Raw genomic sequence first — 22,605 nt, 5'->3', positions numbered from 1 at the left:
TCCCGGACAACAGTAAACAACGGGCAGTGCCAACGTTCGTAGACGCTCTCAAACGTTGGGCGGCACATGCAGTTTTAGATAGGAGGGAATGAAATTCACTGCTCAGTGATTACAGACAAGAACGAGAGAATTAATTTGAAGCGCCTTCCGGAAACCAGTGTTCGAGAGCAGACTACCTGCTAAAAGACACTGCGCTGAATACTTCGTCTTTAACTGGTTAGCCGCGTTACTGGTTAGCCGCGTTAGCCGCGTTAACTGGTTAGCCGCGACACACGTGTACTAAAGATCATGGAGGTCGAGAAAAATTGACGTAGTTCCTTTCTTTCGCTTCTAAAGGCTTTTCAATACGAGAGTAAACCTGTATCTTAGCCAAAACTAACGTGAACCATTTCTAAAAACAATCACTGAAGATCACAAAAAGTTATATGACCGTATACGACACGTTTTCCCATAGTTAGTGCGAACAGTCCCACCTTTGTAATCAGTGAGATCGAGCAATTCGAGCATTACGTATGCTAACTTTCTAGACATAAACCTGCATCATGACATTCTAGGACATCATTCTTTTGGTATGCACTGATTAAAGCTAAAAAAAAATACGCTTTCAACCGCAAACTTCCAAATATAGCAATTACTGCAGCTAGTCGATTTGTAGAACGCGGACCGGTAGATCAGCTGCATCGGCACGGGACGTGCTATCCGCCGCAAGCAAGCATGAATTGACTGGAAAACACAGTACGGGTGGGAGCTGCACATCTCCTATTCCCAAAGCAGGTAAAGCCGTGACTACGGACAACTTGAGACCCATCTCATTAACCTCGTGTGTGGGAAAGCTCATGGAGACAATGGTTCGGGATCACCTCTCTCCATACATGGAGGGTAAGGGCCTCTTTGCAGACACTATGTTCGGGTTCCGCCCGCACATGTCTGCACAGGATGTCCTACTCCAACTACACAGGGACATAATACGACCCACAGCCATGCAACAAAACGACAAGACCATTCTCGCCCTCGATCTTAAGGGGGCGTTTGACAATGTTAAACATGGCACCATACTCTCTAACTTGAACACCACTAACTGCGGGGCGAAGTTCTTCGCCTATGTCAGTGACTTCCTCTCTGCGCGTCAGGCACTCCTACGGATCGAGGACGAGTAATACGGCCCGTACTCTATGGGTACACGAGGTACACCACAGGGGGCGGTGTTATCACCGCTCCTTTTCAACATCGCCATGATGCACCTGCCCGGCCGACTGGCTCAGGTGGATGGCATAAAACACGCACTCTACGCAGACGACATTACAATCTGGACCTCCGAGGGGAGCCTTGGGGAGATGGAGGACCGCCTTCAGCAGGCCGCCTCCATAGTCGAAGCATATGCTGCCGACTGTGGTCTCCAATGTGCTCCCGCCAAATCAGAGCTTCTACACGTCAGGACAAACAAGGACAACACGTCTCTACACATATCTCTGTCGGGCGGTCCCATCAGAGAAGTGGCGGAGCTCCGGATCCTGGGTCTGTTCATCAATAACAAACTTAGGCCGGACTCTACTATAGCGAAACTCAAGAGCATAGGTGAACAGGTAGGGCGCATGATCCGCCGTGTTTCCAACAAGCGGGGTGATCTGCGGGGCAGGGACGCGCTACGGCTCGCCTATGCCTTCGTGACCAGCCGGATCCTCTACGCCGTGCCGTATACCTACGCACCACCAAACAACAAGACGAGCGCATTGACGCCATCATCAGGAAGGCAACAAAGCGAGCACTGGACCTCCCGGTGGCTACCTCCAACGCCAAACTGAAGGCGTTGGGAGTGGTAAACTCCTATCAGGAGTTGCGGGAGGCCCACCTCGTGAACCAATATACGCGGCTATCGCAGACGGTGCCTGGGCGCCGCCTGCTAAACCGCTTACACATCCAACACACATGCATACCAGAGGGGACGGAGAACATCCCGGTGCTGTGGCGCCACATGCTCTTGGTCGCTCCGCTCCCGCGTAACATGGACATGGCTTCACATGAAGGCAGACGACAAGCGCGGGTTCGCACGCTTGAGAGGCAATATGGTTATAAAGAGGGCGTCTATTACGTGGACATCACAGGGCCGTCGCCCGCGGGATTCTTCACGGCTGCCGTAGTCCACCAGGGAATGAATGTCGATGGGCTATCTTTTCGAGCCCCAAATTCAACACGAGCGGAGGAAGTCGCAATAGCTCTCGCTGCCGCCGATCCAAAATGGAAAACGGTAATCACAGACTCTCGCCGGGCCTGTGAACATTATCTTGCAGGCGAAATATCACCTCTTGCCTCGCAAATTCTAAGACGCGCTCTCGCCGATCCAACTCGCACAAAAGTGATCTCGGCTCCTGGACACCAGGGTCTACGAGGCAATGAGGCCGCTGATGCGGCCGCCCGAGCGCTCACACACCGGGCTCCTCATCCTAGCTCTCATGGCTCAGAAGCTCATAAACCGCTTCTGCGGTTCCGCGAAATCCTAATTTATTATTGCGACAGCCACCGTCTCTACCCGGCACCCGCCAAGGGGCTGAGTAAGGCGGAGGAGCGAACTCTGCGGCGCCTGCAGACAGGAACCCTTCTCTGTCCTGCAATAGCAAAACACTTCGATCCGAACACAGATGGGCGCTGCCCGCACTGTGGAGAGATCTGCGATATCTTTCACATGGTGTGGGCATGTACTCAGAATCATCACCTTCCCCCCTCCCCCACCCCCACCCGAGAGGCATGGGAGACTGCCCTCCTCAACTGCTCCACACTGGAGTCCCAAAGGGCTCTGGTCAAGCGGGCGCGAGACGGGGCCTCGTCATGCGGTGTCCCGGACTAAGGATACCGACCATGCAGCAGGGTTTTTTTTTTTACCCTCAAGCTCTCTTTGATTAAAGTTTTTCACCACCACCACCACCACATCTCCTCACTCTACGGGTAACCGGAGGACAAGCAGACAACGGCAAGACCTGCCATCGGGAGAAAGGCAGAACTGCCACAAACTCTTCGCTCTTCGCCGTAACAAACTTTAAATTACCTTCAAACCTTTAGGCCAGAGTCAAACACAAGCATGAACAACACACACTGCCACATCATAGAGCCACAATCAACGGTGACCCTGCTAGCAACTTACTTGCAGGCTGCAATTAGAAAAAGGTGGCAGAAAACAATCTAATGAAGGTTACTGAGGATAAGCAAAGTAATCTCCCAGACTAATGTAAGGGATAGTCCCTTATTTGTCTCCCAGGCAGCAACTTATTTATGAGCAGAAGTAAAGGCTGCTGCATTCAAATGAAAGTTTAGAATGACCTTGTTGTCGGAAGCATGTCATGTCCTATATAATCACCGCCACCAGGTGTCAGCTAAATGTAACCAGCCTTTTAAAAATCACGGGATGTCCTAGCAGTCTGAAACCAAATGAGGGCTGTTAAGAGTCGTGTGATTTAGTCTGCACTATTTTTTCGTTCTTCAAGGTTAACTAATTAGTTAACTTAATTACTGACTTGAGGAGCAAAGCGTCAATGGAAAAGTTGTACATCGCTTTGAAAAACAGCTGACTGAACATTTGCTACTCACGTAAAGTAGTTTTTTCACCGGCTTATAACCAAACTACACAATAAGAAAAAGCTTCCACGTGACAATGGTGCCACTTTAACGTCCCAAGACGCGCCTTAGAGAATAAAATCCTGTTTTTTTCTGAAGTCCTCCCCTCGATGAGACTTTGGGTGCACATTGGGGCAGAGATGTGAGCGAGCAGATGGTCACGTGATAACTTTCACTTAAGGCCAACAAATAAAGATACGTAGATCATACCTTGATGGAAACAGCACTACTAGCGGTTTTTCGAGGCGATCTAAAACTTTTTCACTGACACTTTCTTCATGAAGTCAATAATTAAAAGGTTAGCTAATTAAGCTTAAGTAATTAATTAACTTTGAAGAACGAAAAAATGCTGAAGACTAGGCAACGCGACTCTGAACAATCCTAAGTTAGTTTCACTGGACTAGGACACTTGGTCTTTTTTAAAAGGTTGGTTACATTGAGCTGGGACACCCATATAGTTTCAGCATGTCACAGAAGAATGAGGGTGGCTTATGACAAGGCGCAGTCATGCGTCCAGGCACTCCCACTGCTTCGACGCCCTGCGACGAACAGACAGTTTCAACCTCGTTTCACAATGTCGAAAGCAATCGACGAGCGCAAGACCGCGCCTCGCACTCTGCACAGCTCATTCAAGCAAGCTGAGAATCCATGTATACTTGCTCGAAGAACGGCCTCGATTACTGGTTTATAAACGTATTTTTATGAGCTAAAGCAACACTGTGGGCGGTCAGGCACGGCGTGATAGAAAGCCTGAAGTGAGCCACTTGAGGTTATTTAAAGGGGTTTTGAAAAGGGCTGTAATAAAGTTGCAGTATGCCTAGATGTTAAAGCACCCTACTTCGCAAATACTGTCCAGCAAGAATTTTTTTTTTAAAGCGCTTTGTAGAAGATGAGTTATCTGTAGTCAAAATTTGAATTTCAGCGTCTTCGCGTCTTTCCCTCTTCTCTCGTCACTCTTTGCACGCTGGAAGGTTGGCGCTCCTCTGACGGTCCCACCCCCGGGGGCGGAGCTTCCTGACCCGCCAGAGCTAAGCGGCGTATGGGCCGCGGCCACGGTAGCTGCCCGACTTCTGAAACAATCTAACCAATAGCCACCTATCAACTTGCATACGCAGGTACGAGCGACGGAGGGGGGTGCGAGCATGAAAAAGTCGCCGGGAAGGGCTAGCCGACTTTCGCACGTTAATGGGGGTTCTCTGCTGCTTGTGGAAGTGTATTATTTGGCTCAGGTGTTCGTGACAACACACTGCAGTGATTGAGAGAGTTGATGTGCTCTTCTCGGAAGGTGTTTCAGAGCCCCTTTAATGCACACCGAAATCTCAATGCACGGGAGCTTTATGCGCTGAGAGACAAGGAGGGCAGTGTCATTAGCAATACGGATAAGATAGTTTAATTAAAGTAGCCGAAGAGTGCTACAAAAATCTATACAGAGCCAATGTAATCAGGACGTAAACGAAGGCGGCCAGTAGCGCGCAGCAACAGATGATATGCGAAATGCGCAGCGCCATCTTTTGGCACTGCGAGAACTAGGTCAGCCATGTTGGTTCGGTCGAGAAAACGAAGCAGCTGCCTAGCATTGGGTTACAACGGCTGCGCTTCGTTTTAAGCTCGAAATGCCGATGCGCTGTTGCGTTGAGCTGTGCACTCTGCGAGGATACTACAATTCGTGCGGGAACTAGGTGCACTTCAGCTTTTAATTCTTTTTACTCTGTGCCAACGTTTTAATAACACCAAATGCCACGCGAGGTATCATGTCTCAGCACGCAGACGAATTCACAGCTTTCGCTTTCTGCGCTTATTTTTCACAAAACATTGCAGGTGATTTGCATTTAAATTGAGATACGGACACAGTATTTGATGATCAAAATTGGGAGCCGATTTAATGCCTTTATTAACTCTCCGATAGCGCATGGTCGGTCGGACGTGAACATATCGACACGTACTCCAACAACGAAATAGGTTTTTTTTTTTTTTTCAGCCGGCCTACGCCTGTGTTGCGCAGGCATGTAGCCCAGTCGAAGCGCTTTCATTAATTTGCTGGCAAATCGTGGCCATAACCCATGGGCACTCAGTGCGCTCCGTCTACAAACCTAGATCGTGCCGTGGCGAAATAAGTGTATCCATAGAACCATACACCGATTACTGCTCAGTTTTCTCTTGTTCAGTTGAGTTTATGCCGTTTTCAGTTTTTAGAAGGACTAGAAAGCTCTCGACCGTGGAGTTTCTACAAGATGCCAAGCATTGTTTTGGATTTGCGATCGCGCCAGCATGTTGTGTGTGTTAATTCATATTTGCGATGTAATATACACTATGCATAAAAACTGAGGTGAGAATGTTTTATTTTTCAGAAATCCGTACAGTTGATATCCGCGGCGACGAAAGTGGGTAATGTAGAGGAGGGATGCATTTCAATGTTGCAAAGTATGAAAGTGCGCTGAAAACGTCAGGCTGTCTGGTTCTATTTTCACTGTGGCAACAGCTTGCCACAAGAAGATGAGGACCACTCAGCGCTGCCGCGCTTCGTCGCCATCGCTGGTGACCAGGGCGTGAGACTCGATCGTGCTGAAGCTGTTGTCTCTTGCTGGCTTTTCTGCCCCGCTTCGCCCTTACTGTGGTCTGTGTTGGCCGATCTATAAATCTCCTCTTCACTTGGTGGAGGTGCCACGATCCTTACCTCCGACGTCGCCCTGGAACTCCACAGTCACTCGGTATCCATTCCCATGGCGGAGACGAGCCAGCAGCCCCCGGCCCCGCTTCCGCCTGTCACCTGCCCTGGTACCTTGCGTTAACGAGACCTCGCTATCTTCATTTGCAGCAGCGGCCAAGATTTAGAGGACCGGTTGCAGGCCTACGAACAAATAAGTGGTGCAACAAGTGGGATGACGCTGTCAAGCTGAACAACGTCATATTCGCCAATCTGTGGTATCGGAACCAGGAGTCGGAAATCACCACCCGCCATGCATTCGAACCCCTTTTGCTGGGGTATTCGGCCGCCTTGCTGTTCGCAAACTTCGTGCTGAGCAGCATTTGCGCTCACGAGCGCTGCAGGTAGGAGAAAGCTTCGCGAGTTACTTAGAGGACGACGTGGACTTACGCAAACGCATCCAGCCGTCTGTGGTGGAAGAAGGTAAGATTCGGTACGTCTTGAAGGGCATCGATGATGGTTCCTTCAACATGATCATCGCTTATAGTCCGACTACCATTGCGACGGTCTACGAGCTCTGCCAAATTTGACGATCTACGCAAGCAGCGTGTTTTGGGTTCGCCACCCGGCTGGCGCATCGCTCGCAGGACTGGCCACGGACATCGAGTCCCTCTGCGCCGAGATCACAAAGTTTGTTCGCGAGGAGGTCGCCCATCAGTTGACTCTGCTGCCCTATGTAGTGGAACCAACATCATTCCTTGCGTCGCATGTGGGACATGAAATACAGCGGCAGTTCTCAAGGCTCTCTCTTCCCGCCATCTTCCAGCTCCTGTCGCTGCTCCGTTGCCGTTTGCTGAGACCGCCCTCCCTACATCTGCCCCCGCCGCTGCGCCGCCGAGTTACGCCGATGCCTTCGCACCTCATGCACCCCGTTCTGGCGGAGCCTCGCAGCGATGCCGAAGTCGTGGCTCGCCCACGACTTCCTTTTACAGTTTCTTTTTACAGTCGTGGCTGTAAAAAGGAACTCATAGATCTCTCAAGCTGTTTATACAACTTTTTCCCTGACTTTCCTCGCAACACATTGTTACATAATAAAAATGGTTTGGTTAGTTTGACTTATGGGGGTTTCACGGAAATTAGCGGAAGAGAGCTCGGGAAATTTCGACCACCTGGGATTTTTTAATGTGTACTGACATCGCACAGTACACAGGCATCTAGCATTTCGCCTTGAAATGCGATTACCGCGGCGGGGATCGAACCCGCGTCTTTCAGGTCTGCAAACGAGCACCACAACCACTGAGTAGGAAATCCTCCAAGCTCCGCCTAAAGGGTATGACTTGATAGAGTAATGGGTTAATTCCCATAAATGCAGGTCATTCTCTACTTAACATTCATAGATCCCTTGAAGCCATCATGCCTCTCCAGGCTCAGTGGTCAAGCCATGCGCCACTGCACTGCGATGGCAGGCGCTCCCAGTGGTGGGCCTTGTGCGGATAAGGTTGATCTTGCCGAGTGACCAATCAACTTAACTCCCACCTGCCATGGTGGGTAGTTTTCTCACTATATGGTGGGCAACTTGCGATGATGCCGCAGTCATGTGATCTAGGTGGCCCACCTGCCACTTATAGGGTGCTCTCTGATAACCGCCTGCCAGAGACATGCCCGCGATTTTTCGTTTACAACGCGTACACCGGATTTTCTGCGCAATGCCGCCTTTAACGGTGTCGCGTTAAAACAACGCCTTTGCTTACAATATTAACGCGATGGCGTTAAGGGCCCTGTTTTTCAGAAAATAGAATGCCGGCGTTGCTAGTGAAAACTCACGTGCAGAACTCTGTGCACGCTAAAGATCCCCAGGTGGTCCAAATAAATTCAGAGCCCTCCACTACCGCACCTTTCTTCTTTAGCTCCTTCCTTTATCCCTTCCATACAGCCCGGTTCCGGTGTCCACAAGATGCGAGACAGTTACTGCGCTATTTCCTTTCCTCAAAAACCGATTATTATTGAGTGGACATACTTTTCTGGAATCGTCAGCGGTTGAAAAGTACAGTTTTTGTCAAAAGTAACCAGGCTGCACGTTTTTCTTCTCAGTCGTATATTAAAGCTATTATGCCAGCCCTCAAGCTCGAAATCTCTGTATGGTAAGAAGAACACCTGTTCTCACCTTCAAATAACTTTTTGATCTTTAGGGAAGCCGTGAGGGCTCTGTTATACGAATGAGAAGCAAACCATGTAACCTGGTTACTTTTGACAAACACTGTACATACTCGTCTTACCACTAGGGGTGCGCGAATATCCGAAAATTTCGAATAACGAATCGAATACCCTCCTATTCGGTTATTCGAATGAATCAAATAGTGAATGTTCAAAATTATTGAAAACAAATATGTGCTAGACCTTCTGAAAACCTCTCGAATAATTGGCACGAAGTTCCTGTAAGACTCGCCATAATTATAAAATCGGACCCAAACCGACGTCGCGTACCATCCTGCCAGGGTTCACCGGCGCGACGCGGTCCATTTGTGTAGCGGCGTTCAAAATGCTCACATGTGGTCTCTAGCACTGGACGACGCGGCATGGCTCAGGCAAGTTCAGCAAACCTTGCCTTGTTGCCTTATCTCTGAGGACATGGCTCGTACATAGCTGTAACCCACTCGAGTTTCTCGTTCGTCTGCAAGAGCAAAATGCAGTTTCCTACACGTAAAACTTGATGATCATAGAGTTACTATACTACCTTCGTGTTGCGACCCCTTAGTGTAGATCAGTTTTGCGTCCTTTAGTTACAGCACCGTACCACAGCACTTTTGCCAGCGCTTCAATGTTTGACACCATTGTTCGTTTTGTACGAATTTTGTGCAACTAGGGAATATTAGCACAAATTTTCTCTTCATATTCGATTCGGTTCTATCACTATTCGATTCTGTTTTTAGCTAAACTATTCGATTCGGCAACGATGCTACCCTATTTGTATTCGATTCGGTTTGGAAAAAGTACTATTCGAACAAGTTAATGACAGAATACACGGACCCATAGTCAGTGTGTGCAAAAAAAAAAAAAGGCTTTTTCGCGTGTTGCGTAAATCGCGAAATTCAGCGATAGCTAACATAAACGATGGCAACTGTTTTAAAGTTTTCAACCTCTGCCCCTTTCAGTACTTCCACTTAATTCCCTCCTTCATGGAAAGGACCAGTGGATGCACACCTTGACGGTTTTGAGGAGGATATGTGAGGGGAAGAGGCAGTTGGCATGTGGTTTGGTTTCGGTTTATGGGGTTTAACGTCCCAAAGCGACGCAGGGTATGAGGGATGCCGTTATGAAGAGCTCCGGATAACTTCGACTTCCTGGGGTTCTGTAACGTGCATCGACCATGGGCGTCCGGAAGGGGGGGCAAGGGGGGGCGGTTGCCCCCCCTTGGAATTACGGATATTATTTATGCACTAGTAGAAAACAACTACATAGCTGCCGCCTCCCCCATAACCGGCCATCGGGTGCACCCCCCTGGAAAAAGTTCTGCGGACGCCCTTGGCATCGACATCGCACCTCTAGCATCGACATCGCCTCTAGCATTCCGCTTCCATTGAAATGTGACCGTTGCGGCAGGGATCGAACCCGCGTGTTTCTGCTCAGCAGCCAAGCGCCATAACCTCTGAGCCACCGCGGTGGCTAGTTGGCATGTGGGTGGGGGCAGCTAGGACAGGAGGGGCTGAAGCGCAAGCTAGGTTTATATTGCCTCTTTTTCGGTGCACCGGCGTCGCCCAGACCTGGCCCGTGCACAATCGTCCGTAGCTTTAACTGGTTGAGTCGGATGACCTCGACTTTCTAGCGCAGCCTTCCGAGGAATATTTTGTTTGTCGCTAGCCAGTATTAATTGTTTCTGTAGCACTAAATTCTGCTTGTGTCAGCACACAGCTAGTTCCTTGCGCTTACTTTGTGAAAACAAACAGAGCGAACGTTCCCGGGAAAGGCACTTGTGTTCATAGCCCAGGTCATAGCCACTCGCGCCCATGGAGGGGAGCGCAACCGGGTGAGAAGGTCGGGGGCACGGCCCCAGCACGGACTGGATCTTTCTGCGCGCAACTGCCTTCGCACACCAGCTAGCGCCGATTTCCCGTATTACCAGTTGTTTGGTTTGGTTTATGGGGTTTAACGTCCCAAAGCGACTAAGGCTATGAGAGACGCCGTAGTGGAGGGCCCCGGAAATTTCGACCACCTGGGGTTCTTTAACGTGCACTGACATCGCACAGTACACGGGCCTCGAATTTCTCCTCCAAAGAAATTCAGCCGCCGCGGCCGGGATCGAACCCGCGTCTTTCGGGCCAGCAGCCGAGCACCATAGCCACTGAGCCACCGCGGCGGCTTATTACCAGTTGTGTAATCGCCCTCCAGTTTTTTTCTTTTGCATTAATTTCACGTGTTTTCGGCATATATTGTACCAATGTTTTTGAGCGTGAGCATAATAGCCTCTTTTTATTTTTTCATTTATGTGAGTGTTCACAAGAATAACTTATGCTGTCAACTGCCGTCAATTATTGGGGCAAGCTGCCTCATCAAGCTGTTCATCAAAGCAGCGTTTTCACAGCTGTTCCTTTCTTTTGTATTTAAGAATAAAAAAAAAACAAATACTATTATAATAAATTTCCATAGAGAAAAAAAGCGACTTCCCACAGCAGTTCCAGCAATGCCCAATAACTGGTCAATGAATTTCTCCCTAAATCCGCTATGTTGGCAGAGACGTCCACACAGATACAACTCAAGAACAAAGCAGCAGATGGCCCTCAGTGGAGGCCTTCAAGCCAAAGGCGTCCACCCATTGCCATGATGACGCGGTTAATCACCCTTGCTAGCGTGGCATGCCAAGAGGCTCTGGTAAGTAAGGATTAACTAGATTTATCACGATCGCACAAGTTAGTCGACGCCACTGGCTAGAGCACAGTTTTACAATTTTACCTAGACGGAAAGCTGTTGGTGCTGAACTTCATCCATAATGGAGGTGAAGGAATGCTGGAAAGATGAAGTTGCGCATTTGGCTTGGCTACAGCTGGGCATAAAACGTGAATCCTTCAAGGCAAACCTTGAAGAAATGATGAGGAAATTTCCATACTGAACTTTTATTGCATTAAATTCATTTAAGTGCAAAACCGACAACTGAAATAATTAATCTGCACACAGAAGAAGAGAGCATCGCGATAGTCGAGGTTTTCCTCATTTGTCTTCTTTAATTTTCCACAGAATGCTTGAGCTCTGTTTTAGTTCTTGCCAATTCTGTTGGCACGTCACTCAAATCAATGGGATGTTGCGGAATCGCAAGAGGTAGCACTGACCAGCTCTTGATCTATTACCTACATGAGCAAGAAGTTTGATTTGAAGCTGCATAATGCATGACAGTATTCCAGCAACTGGTAGATATGGCACTGCATTTCCATGCGGCACTGATAAACTCTTAGCACAGCCATAGACTGCATTAATTATGTAGCTTTTCATTACACCACTTTGCGCATTGTTTGACATCACTCAAATAATGTAGTGTTTCAAAATAAAAAGCAGGCATGAATACCATGCTTATTTTTTTTTTAACAGATTGCTAAAACCATTTGTCTTTACACAAAATAACATCACGCAACACGACCAAAAACGTATATATGCCGTTTGGTACTTCTGCTCAGCATCATCGTCCCAATTTTTTCAAGTTGCTACAATGTAAGTATCCCTGTCGTCGCACAAGAAGCATATCGTTACAGCGCAGTGATGTATTATCGAAAGGCTTTTACACAATTCTCACTTGCAGTGCAGTTGACCGAGACATGCACATTTTCAGTTTTTGCGTTTTGCAGCGTCGTCCGTTGTAACCAGCTCTGCAGCCGTGGTAGCGCGCTTCTCTAGTTGCCCGCTCTCCTGGCGCCGTTCCTTCCGCAACTTCCCGATAACTTAATTGCTCTCTTCGCTTCTCTGCCAATGGCACCCCTGTGCGGCGGCAATAAGAGTGCCAGATCGGTGACAGCGGATCTTGATATGTGCACCGCCCGAGCCGAAACGCATAGCCGCCACTGCAAACCGCCTGCCTATATGAATAGTTTATTCTCTGCCAGTTCTTTCTGAGCCATGGGTGAGGCAACCGGTGGAAGCCCTTCGTCTGCCCCTGCTGCTAAACGAGCTGCCAGAGCAGAGGCCCAGTGCCGTCGCCGTCAGAATCCAGAGGTGCGTGCCACCGAAGCTGAAGCTTACCGTTGCCGCCGTCAAATTCTTTGCCTCAATCTACCGAAAAGCTGAAACAGCTGATGAGCTGCGCTCAAATTTCGCATTAAGAAGCAACGTACTTGTCAGCAATTTTTTTTAAGGGTGCTCCAAATGCCATCTGTTAAGCATACCATTGATTAGAAATGATTTTGCACAAAAGCCATAAAAATGGATGGGTTTTTATTAATCACATTAGTCTTTCACACAGTCACAGCCTTCGCAAAACTCATTCAGGCTACAAGCACTGCACTTTGTTTCCCTTTAGTTTTGGCTCACGCACTTTAGAGCACAAATTACAGCTAGTGCAGTTTCTAGCAAGCAGAGGCATATGCATGGAAGACCAGCCCATCTAATTATTTTTGCCTTGCTGCTTGGCAGATGAGGGCATGGAGTGCTGCCAGAAGCAGGCGTTAAAGTTAGGGGAGGGAGCAAAGAGTCAATGCAACTGGGTGGGCAATGTAAGACCATGAAACAGTAAAAAGTTCTTTCACAGGAGGGCATGAGATGTACGGAGTTAAGAAAAACGGTGGGGTCAAGAAGCAAGTCACGCTTCCAAAATGAAATAAGCCATACTGAAGCACGAAATTCAGGCCAGTTAGCCTACCCTCTCTGTGCCTCTAGCAAGTCTGGAAATGACTGAGCTACGGGGAAGGGGGGATGCATGGCAACAACCAGGCAACACAGAGCCCTGCAAACAACCATGCTGTAAGGTTTAAAAGAAGTTCTTCTGTGAGTGCACCCCAAATACTGGTATGTTACAATAACGTTGGTACAAGGCGGCATAGTTATGCCCCACATGGTATCACAGCTGTTAGCCTGCACATGTGATAACTCAGTGGGATCGACTGCATGGTACCGATGAAACGCATAGTTCTGCGCAAATTACATAAAGAAAGGCCACGTATCAAAAATGAAAGGTAGGGGGAGCTTCTCCTCTGCTGACAGTGTGAGCAGATGGCCGGATGATGGGACATGTCTTTCCAGCAAAAAGCTTTGGGCCATCAGAGATTCTACCATGCCATGGTTATGGGCAAAGTCCCCCCCCCCCCCCCCCTTTACATTCTTGCTTCCTGTGCCGGTTGCGACATATACTGCAACACTCAGTGCAGGCAGGATGTGGTTCCAGACCTCTATAATCGTTAGGCTCATTAACAGGTACAATGCTGTTTACTACATACTGTATCCTGAACCATGATTCTACACAAGGCATTGTGCGGGCCTCGTGTATTGTACAGTGTTCAGCAGGACTCAAAAGTAGCCATGAGCACGTGCAGTGAAGACATCTGGTAAAAACTAAAACAAAACAAAGTGCAAAACCACAATTGTAACCTCCTTGTTAGTAGCCACACGTATACACAGTTGTGACCGCGTCATTGGCGCTTAGAGATACAGAAGCTGCGGCGGCGTGCAGGCTTAGGGCAGAGGTGGATAAGCAGGCTGAGACTTTACAATACTCTACTGACTTTCACAGAACGACCGATTAAAGCAGCGAGCGGAAAAAGTCGATGGCAATATGTAAAGAAAGCACTTCTTGATAACACTTACATCTGATAGTCATTACATCTGATAATGGCAGATGTGAACATTACTATTAGACTGCTGTATATTGCTCCAAAGCTGTTGCAAAAACTTTCTTTCATGCTGAAGCAGGCTAGGCAAGCCAAAGAAATAAATTGGCACATAGCGTTTTCATAGATAATCACCATTTTCAAGGTGCATTTTAAGTACAAATGGTCCTCCTCTAAGTTCACATAGTAGGAGAGCATAGTAGCAAGAAGTCAGGAGGGACACACCATGTGTGTTTGGAGCTTAGCAAGAAACACGAAGACATATACTTTTGCAAGTGCTTCATCCTGTAACGCATGCAATACTGACCTATTTGAGTTCATTACGTTCAATGTTGATCCCTTGTAGTGCTCAGTTATGGTTGACTCTGAACAACAGCTGTGCTGCTTGATGTACTGTCATATAGCTGCCGCAGGCAGAGGGCCTCAAGTCATGATCTAAGGCCTCTTACATCTACCTATTCAATTGTTTTGATTCGAAATAAATAGAGGAATAAATGAATGAGATCATTATCACATATAGTATACAAAAAGTCAAGCGTAATTCAACTCATTCGAGCATAATGAGCAATAACTGCTCACAGAAAAATGTTTTTTAACAAACTACACTGGAACTCATTTCAAACACTCAAGCTTAAAATAGCCAAGGAATGTTATTTCAAATTCAAAATTAAGTAGTAGACATCACAGATCTGGTTGGTCATCTGAATCAGAACAGAATGCAGCATAAGATTAAAGAGTTGTACAGTACCAGCCCACACCTACAGCTACAAAGGACTCTATCGATCTACATCATTAGCACATGTGCAACTAGTGTGTTATGCAAACACTGCCAGATTACAACACAGTAGAACATGTGTGAAGGGACGCTTAAATTATGCAAGGAAAGGTGGCAATTACCTGATCAGCGGGTGCAAGCAATATGAAGAGAAGATTAGAGGCCTGAATGGCCACTGTTATCTTGATGTCGCACTGTTTTGCAAGCAGAGAGGTGTATAGAAGCCTACAGGATCCATTTTTGAAGAAGGACATCTAATTGTGCAAGCCACCCCGAGAAGGATTAAGAGCAGTGGGCACCTACCACAACACAATTTGCGCGTAGTGATCACATTTCCCAATACAGTCGACGACCGAAAATTCGGATGCCTGATTTTTCGAACATGCTTGATTATTCGGACTTTTTCGCGGCACCGCGACATGGCCCATAGAGCCAATGTGTAATTGAAATTTCGGACGCACCGCAACTGACCACTCGATTTTTCGGATCTCGTTCGCACTCGTCGCCAGTACCCAAGCCGCCATATAATGTGTACAGTGGAACCTCATTAATTCAAACTGCAGGAGAGATCGAAAACTTGATCAAACAAAATGAAATTCAAGCTAAAAGGGAGCCTCTTAACTTGCGACGCTGAAATTCTGCGTGAGTCGGCACATTGCGCTCGCGTGTTTTCGAATTCGTACTGTCCTTGAATGTCTTCCGCCGCACAAACTTGAACCGTAGTCCCGGAACTCATCTGTGCCGAGTCTTCAGTCCCGAACACGGAACGCGAATACGATCGCGGAGGCTACGCGCACGCCGTGGCCTCCGCGATCGAAGCGCGCGGCGCGCCGCCGGATCTTATCGCGGCCGCGATCTGCTCCGGCGCTGCGCCGTTCGCGGAGGCCACGCGCGCGCACCGGAGCTTCCAAGTGCCGTCTATGGATGGCGCCGTGATCATTATCATCAACATTTTTCTCGGTCGCGATTTTCCGCTGTTCACATCGGCATCAGTATCGCCAGCTCCAGCCTTTCGTGGCGTGTCAGCATGCGTGTTAGCGGGTTCGCCGTGATAGTGGCTTTCGCGTGCTGCCGCCGAGCTTCACAGTTTTAGCGCAATGGGCAAGCACCTTAAAGGCCTACTTGACCGAAATTTTTCAAACCGTAAAAAGGTTGTTTTTTCATAGTACACCCCCGTATTATGCTACCCACAAAACATTACTCTCCAGTTTCAAGCAGTTACGGTGAAAAAGGCACGCAAAAATCGGAGTTTTCAATACCGAAACTGGAAAAACGGGCGCCATTGCCGCCCGCCGGAAGTGACGCATGTTTGAGACTACTCCGGACGGTTTCGGAGCGTCTGCTCGTTGCGGCTCGAGCAAAGCGCTGGAAGCGGTAGCGCGTGCAGCACTTTGTGCGATAAATACTCGTTATATGTGAAAACACACATCTTGAAACGGATGAAACGCCCTAGAAAAAGTTTTAAACGTGTTTTATTTGCTGTAGTACTAGAAAAGTCCTGGCTCAACCTCAGTGAAGATGATCGCGCCGCAATGCTTGTGAGCGCTGTTTGCCTGGCAGTATTCGATTACAGCTTGTGCAAAGTTCGGATATAGCGGAGGAAGGAAGCATATTCAAATGGAGGCAAAGTAGAAGTGCTTGTATTATAGAGCCGGCTTTTTTGAGCGGGCACGCGCGTGCCAACATCACATGTGCGCTCTGCTGTGCGTGCAATATGGTTGTTGTCTTGATAAAAAAAAAATGACCTGCGTTCTCCTTTTCCTTCTCATTTTTCTCCCGCGTCGAAAGGTATTCCTGCCTGTGCACAGAAATTTGGAACAGGTGTTGTGAACGCCAGTTAAATCAATAAAAACAGATGGATGTGTAAAAAGAGAGCTGAAGAAAATTAAGTGCTGCGTAATTAAGCGAAAGAATATGCCAGAAGCAAAATTTGTGTTGCAAAATAAATATATATTTTTCTCTTCGAGGACCGGGGCATCAGTGCGGTGCCGATGGTGGGCTGGTTCATTTTTGCGTGCCTCGGTCGGGCAAGCCACTGCGCGTTGCGAAATACATGTAGATTCAAATGAACAAAAACTTATGCGTTGCGTTCATTACAGTATTTACCTAGAACCACTTAAAGCCCGTGTACTGCAGGGACGGAAAGGTTTTCTAATCTTTTCAAACCACACAGCTGGGCAGAACGACGTGGTTGCCGAACCCCAGTCGACCGTATACGCCCACCGCGCAAATTACCGTAGGTGTCTCTAACCAAACATATAAATTTGATATTTATATGTTATGGTATTTATATGTTATGGATCACCAACTAGCCCGCACCCTTACCCTACTGAATAAAATCAAAATTCTTTGAAAAGATTATCATTCAAATAACATGCGTGCAGTTCTCTGGGGTCTTGGAGACGCGTCTCGAATGGTAACGCTGAAGCTTCCTGTAATCGACCTCAAATGTGAATGGCGTGAGGCAGTAAGAAAGTCGACGTTTTCAGTAACGCTTGTGTGGCCTTCCAGGATTCTCAGCCCGGCCTGCAAATCTTCGAGGCAGCAGATACACTCGGCGCACGACGGCATTATTTCGCATTGGGCAGAGCTGTACCTTCAATAAACGGGTGTGCATATGTTGATTCCTTTTCAGAAGAAGCAGACCTCTCCTAAACTTCTGCCTGGTGTAAATAACGTGCCGTCAAAAGGGCGTTGCTCGATGAGCAAAGCCGCCCACTTTAACTTCTGGACCGGCTTAGCTAGCTTGTGACAAGCGGTTCCCCCCTCCTCTTTATTCTCCCGATTAGAAACGCCTGAAAGCCTTCGGTTCGTGGCATGCTTTGCCGATCGGGCCAGAAAGACGTAGGTGCTCTGATGCATGATGTAGACCGGGACAGGTCTATTGACAAAGCCCAACCCACAAAAGGGGTTAGAGCGAGGCAGTACGTCAGTCACCCACCATTATCTTTCTTGAAGAAGAGAGGGGAATTCACGTTAAAACCTGAGCTCCAGACAGCTGACACCAGCTTTCTAGATCGGGGGTGAAGGGCAGTGGCCGAGAGGTATAGGTACATGGTGCTTTCCGCATTCCTCGTATTCCCTTCCGCGGCCATTGACTTCGTCTACATGATGCCAGCAGTTTATTTTTCTCGGATACTATCGAGCTTCGCGGTGAAAACAGCCAGAAACGCGCCAGAAGAAGAGCTTACAAGGGGCGCGCACTCCAGAACGCCTGAAACTGGCGAGCCGGCGATGCCGGTGTCTCAAATGTGCGTCATTTCCGGTCAGGTTTGTTAGTTGTTCAGCACACCGCTAGGGGTCTGCGTCGTCTGCTACAGAGGTTTTTGAACGCTTCTAACTAAAATTCTAGACGCTTCAGAGCCCTAATATTAAATATAAATATTGTTAATAACATGCACACTATATCGAGCGCAAAATTAGCCGAAGTAAAGTTTCGGTCAAGTAGGCCTTTAAGCTACACGGCTGGGAGTTAGCTCTCGAACGCGGTCGGTAAGCGTGCGAAGGGCGGGAAATTCGACGTGGCCGAGAAGTGCGTCCGATGATGGTGCAACCAAAAGAGAAACACAAGCTGCAAAAAGCGCGCTTTCCGAGTCAAGCCGTGCGAGTTTCCTGAACTGGAAGAGCTGCTCCTCTATGTGATGGAATTTCGGAACAACGGCTACGCGTTGACAGCGGACATGCTGCGCGGCTTCTTTTGGCATGAGCGTGCACCAGAGCGCAGCACCAGCTCAGGAGTCTAAATACTTCGCGAGTGACGGTTGAACGTAGAATAAAAATGTCGCTCATTCCTTGGTTGGTGTGTTTTTACTTAAAAAATTTTTTTTTTCGCATATCGCGTGTATGGGCCGCACCCCGAAAATTGGCCCCCGAATCTGGAAAAAAAAAGTGCGGCCCTTATACGCCTTTATACGGTATTTCGCGCGGCGAAATACAGTCATGAGGAGCTTTAGAATGTGTGTAATACAATTGGCCGCTTTCTCCGGCATAGTGGTAATAAGTTCGTGATTTTTTCGGTGAAATTTGATTTTCCGGACTGCCCGATTTTTCGGTCGTTTTCGCGGCCCCTAGAGAGTCCGAAAAATCGGTCGTCGACTGTACATTGCATAATAACCTACTTCTGCTCAGCAGTTTATAAAAAATTAAGAAACGCCCTCAACCACCTCTGCCTTATAGCTTCTGCACGCCACAGTAAACCAGCACAACCAAGCCTGAGCAAAAATAAAAGCAGCTTTCAAACAAACAAACAAAATATATGCAAACACAAGACCAATGAGGAAATTGGTTGGGCAGGGAGAAAGTTTGGGGAAGTGTTAACAGGGCAACAATAGTTGCAGCACAAGTACTAGCTTACACAGACTGAATGCGGCTAATGTGGGAAAGCCACCTTCTGGTAACTATGCTTTAATGGTCAGAGCCAACGGTTTGTTTCTGACCGAGTTAGCGAGTCTATTGCTGAATGCAGTTTTGAGACAAGTACACACAAACAAAAACAGAGTTAGCTGCTTTGGCGATTAAAAAAAAGTAAAGGGAAGGTAGTGAAGAGGACACGAAAATGTGCATATACATGATAATCGTAACGAAAAAATACTAAGTAGTAGCAAGCTTTAATTTGCACCCGTTATCGCTGGTAAAAGTTTCGCATGGAATATAAGGATGTATACTATTTGTAAATCTATATATATAAAAAAGAGCCATGCATTTGTCTGAGCAACAGCAATTTGGCAATACATAGAAAAAAAAATGTTGCACAGGCCCTACACATAGCACGCTAGGGAACAGATTGATGATAATAATAATAATAATAAAAAAGCGGTAATGACCCTCTTGTCCGCCATTGCACATACGACAGCGAAAGGCCACTCAATAGTTAATACAACATGAATACTACCACACAGTGGCCTGGCTTTCAGGCACAGCACTCCACTTAGGACGCTGCAACATGGTCACGTTGGAGGCGAAAAGAAACGGACAAAGAAAAGCTTAAAAAGAGGATGGCAGTTTAAGTACTAGACGCAGCTACAGCCTGCTGTAAAGATGCAGTTAGCTATACGAAACGCACAGCCGCGTGTGATGTCACACAAAAACGGCACAAACGAAAGTGAAGATCTGTCATTACATTACGACACACAAAGTCGAGATGTCTGAGAAAAAAAAAAAAGCTATAAATCACAACGCTGAAGTGAACTCCATCCTGTCATGTTTAAAGTATGCTTGGCGCTATGCACCACGAAAGCTAAGATAGTAAGTGCTAAGGCAAGTACCAAGACAGTGCACTTATTAATAAGCTGGCCAGGTGTCACCTCTTTTTCTCACCCTTAAAAATCTTGAGCAATAAAAGAAGAATGAAGGTAAGTGTAAGGTACCTTGAACCTTGCATGGATTGTGATTGCGTACAAGAATGCCACTAGCAGTACTAGCTAATAAAGGAAAAAAAAAAAAAAAAAACTGAAAAGTGGGTCGGACCTTACCTCAGCCACTGTGACAATTAGGCGAGCAAAAAGTATAAAAACAACTTGGTCCCAGCTTAAAATGCTGCAAAAATAATACATTCACCACGTAGGCAGATCTTGAGGGAGGCCAGAGACGGCTCCAGCAAACATGTCAATGGAGTGCAGTGACAACCAACAGAGACGTAATATGAGAAGGCAGGCAGTAAGCAATGCATGAGGAACTGCCAAAAACTTGGGTACCGCATAAAGGTCGACACAAAAACAAGGCAGCTGCAAGTGCAACTCATTCAGGTGGGAGGGTTTCATCATTTGCAAGATGCGATACCAAGTAAGGACATGAACAAGCAATAATAGCACGTAAAAAAAAAGAAAAAAAACGCGGAAATGAACATGAAATGATGTGGGAGGCCTGAAAATACTGACGGCAATACCCTGCCCTTGTGCGTGTGTTGTGCGGATGCAGCACGGATGCGGTGAGAGATGAATGCAGAGCTCGGGTGTGGACGGCAACGCAAGAGGAGGTGCAGGAATCGGATGCAAACTCCAGGACTGCGTATGCATGTGTGTACGTTTGTGCGTGTGTAGGAGGGGTGGGAAAGAGCAAAACAGGGAGACACACACCACTACGTGTTTTCCTGGTAGGTCACGTGCGCTGAAAAGTAAAAGAAAATAATGCACAGCATGTCATGCAAGGGCTTTGAAATCGCACAAAAATGAGGAAAATAGTAAACAACAAATCCCGGCAGTGACAAAACTTAAAAACAGATAGGTGGGCAATGCTTGCATGCACTGGTGAAGTATTTCTGGCCACAATTAACGACAGTTTTTGTATTTTTTCCTGTGTATTATACTAATAGCCTATTACAGTCCAACCCTGCTACAACGTTTCCGTCACAACGAAGCATTTCTGATTCCCCATCAGTGAACCATATATAAGGCACTGCAATTATTTCCCCCCACAACAAATGTTTTTTGGAGTGAGGTTATGCTTCAACAAGGTTTTTGCAAGTAAGCAGCCGATTTTTTATTTTTGCGCATTCATTTTATTTATTTATTTATTTATTCAGGTACCTACAGCGCCCGTTGAGGGCATTTTTGTACGGGGGATACAGTTGCAAAGCATACATTGTCATTTATGTTTATCTTGTTTGGTTTTACCAAAAATGGCTGCCAAAGTCAATGTGCTTCTGGAATGGCATTGCTGACACTCCCCGCACAAACGGAATTAATGTGCAGGCATGTGCACATAGCAATGTAATCCAGTGCAAGGCTGCCTTCGATGGTTTTGCTGACTGCTCAGATTCCATGCATGTTACTCGGTGGCCGTTGCTGCGAGGGGCTTTTGGCTGGTTTACTTTCTCACTCGCTTTGCTCACGAAGGCATGAAGGGAAATCAGTTGTACGTTCACTTCAATACCAAACTACTGTGTCTGCAGTATCAGGCAAAAATCCTTTATAGCAAGTGGTGGCTAGTTCCAAAGCACATTCGCTGCAGCTTCAGTACAAAGCGTGTTAGGCCTAGTGACGCTGAGAAGGTGGCGCATAACCAATCAACTTTGCCTGGGCTTGTGTCATAGGTGAGTGTCGCAACAATTTTTCTTTTCCTTTCTGGGCCAAATGTCTAGTAGAGGTACTGATGCATAAGTGGCGGAGTGATAGTGGTCCTAGGAGGAGTCTCAGTAGAATGGCGTGTGACCATATGTTAGTACTGCGTGTCGCAAAATGTCTCCAAAGAACCAGAGCAACCATACTTCTGACTCGTTCAGAGCATCGATTTTAAGGTGCACACGACATCTATTAAACTCATAGTGATGTGAACACACTTATGCCTTGTTGACACCAAAATGCTGTCTCTCTCAGGACGAAAACAGCGGCGCTTTTATAATGCGCGAGGCAAAAACAAAAAAAAAAACTTTATGCATTTTGATAGCCAGTGTAGCAGAAGCGTTTATTAGCCAAATATGTCCACCGAGTGAGATTTCTGAATACACAAAATGACGCCATGGCGCTGGTTTCAAAACAGTGAAAAAGCAAAGCTGGCAGAATTTTGGAAATAAGCGTTCATAGCGATTTATTCCAACCTGTAAATGTTGTGGTCTAAGTTCAAAGCAATGAAGTTTGAGCTTCAGCAAAATTTTTCACAGGTATCGCAAATTTGCAGCGGGGTTCGACTGTATACACTTGGGCCCAGGTTTCGAAGTGATGAACACACCAGAAATGAGTGCACTCCATGCAAACTGGTGCAACAGGTAGAAACTATGCAGTAGTTGGAACATATTGTTCTCATGCACAACCACACAGAGCACAATGTTGCAATGTCGTCAT

The 22,605-nt window shown here is 47.2% G+C and overlaps 1 protein-coding gene across 5 annotated transcripts in view; it reads right to left on the bottom strand.

Moving 5' to 3' along the window:
- The window catches only part of kmr (pleckstrin homology domain-containing family A member kramer), a 64,740-nt gene that overhangs the window by 570 nt on the left and 41,565 nt on the right, over nt 1-22,605 (bottom strand). The window contains exon 23 of one of the 5 annotated variants that reach the window (XM_089565264.1): nt 12,648-20,932. The exons of the other annotated variants lie outside the window; for them this stretch is intronic. Coding sequence (XP_089421390.1) covers nt 20,904-20,932 — 29 coding nt within the window. The 3' untranslated portion in view covers nt 12,648-20,903. Of the gene's footprint in view, nt 1-12,647; nt 20,933-22,605 lie in introns of those variants that run through there. 5 annotated transcript variants of the gene reach the window in all.

Source organism: Amblyomma mixtum, chromosome 1 (genome assembly GCF_055824585.1).
Source record: "Amblyomma mixtum isolate Tamu chromosome 1, ASM5582458v1, whole genome shotgun sequence".
In the NCBI taxonomy this organism is placed as follows: Eukaryota; Metazoa; Arthropoda; class Arachnida; order Ixodida; family Ixodidae; genus Amblyomma; species Amblyomma mixtum.
Note: the sequence above shows the minus strand (reverse complement) of the source record. Positions and strands in the feature narration are given on the sequence as shown.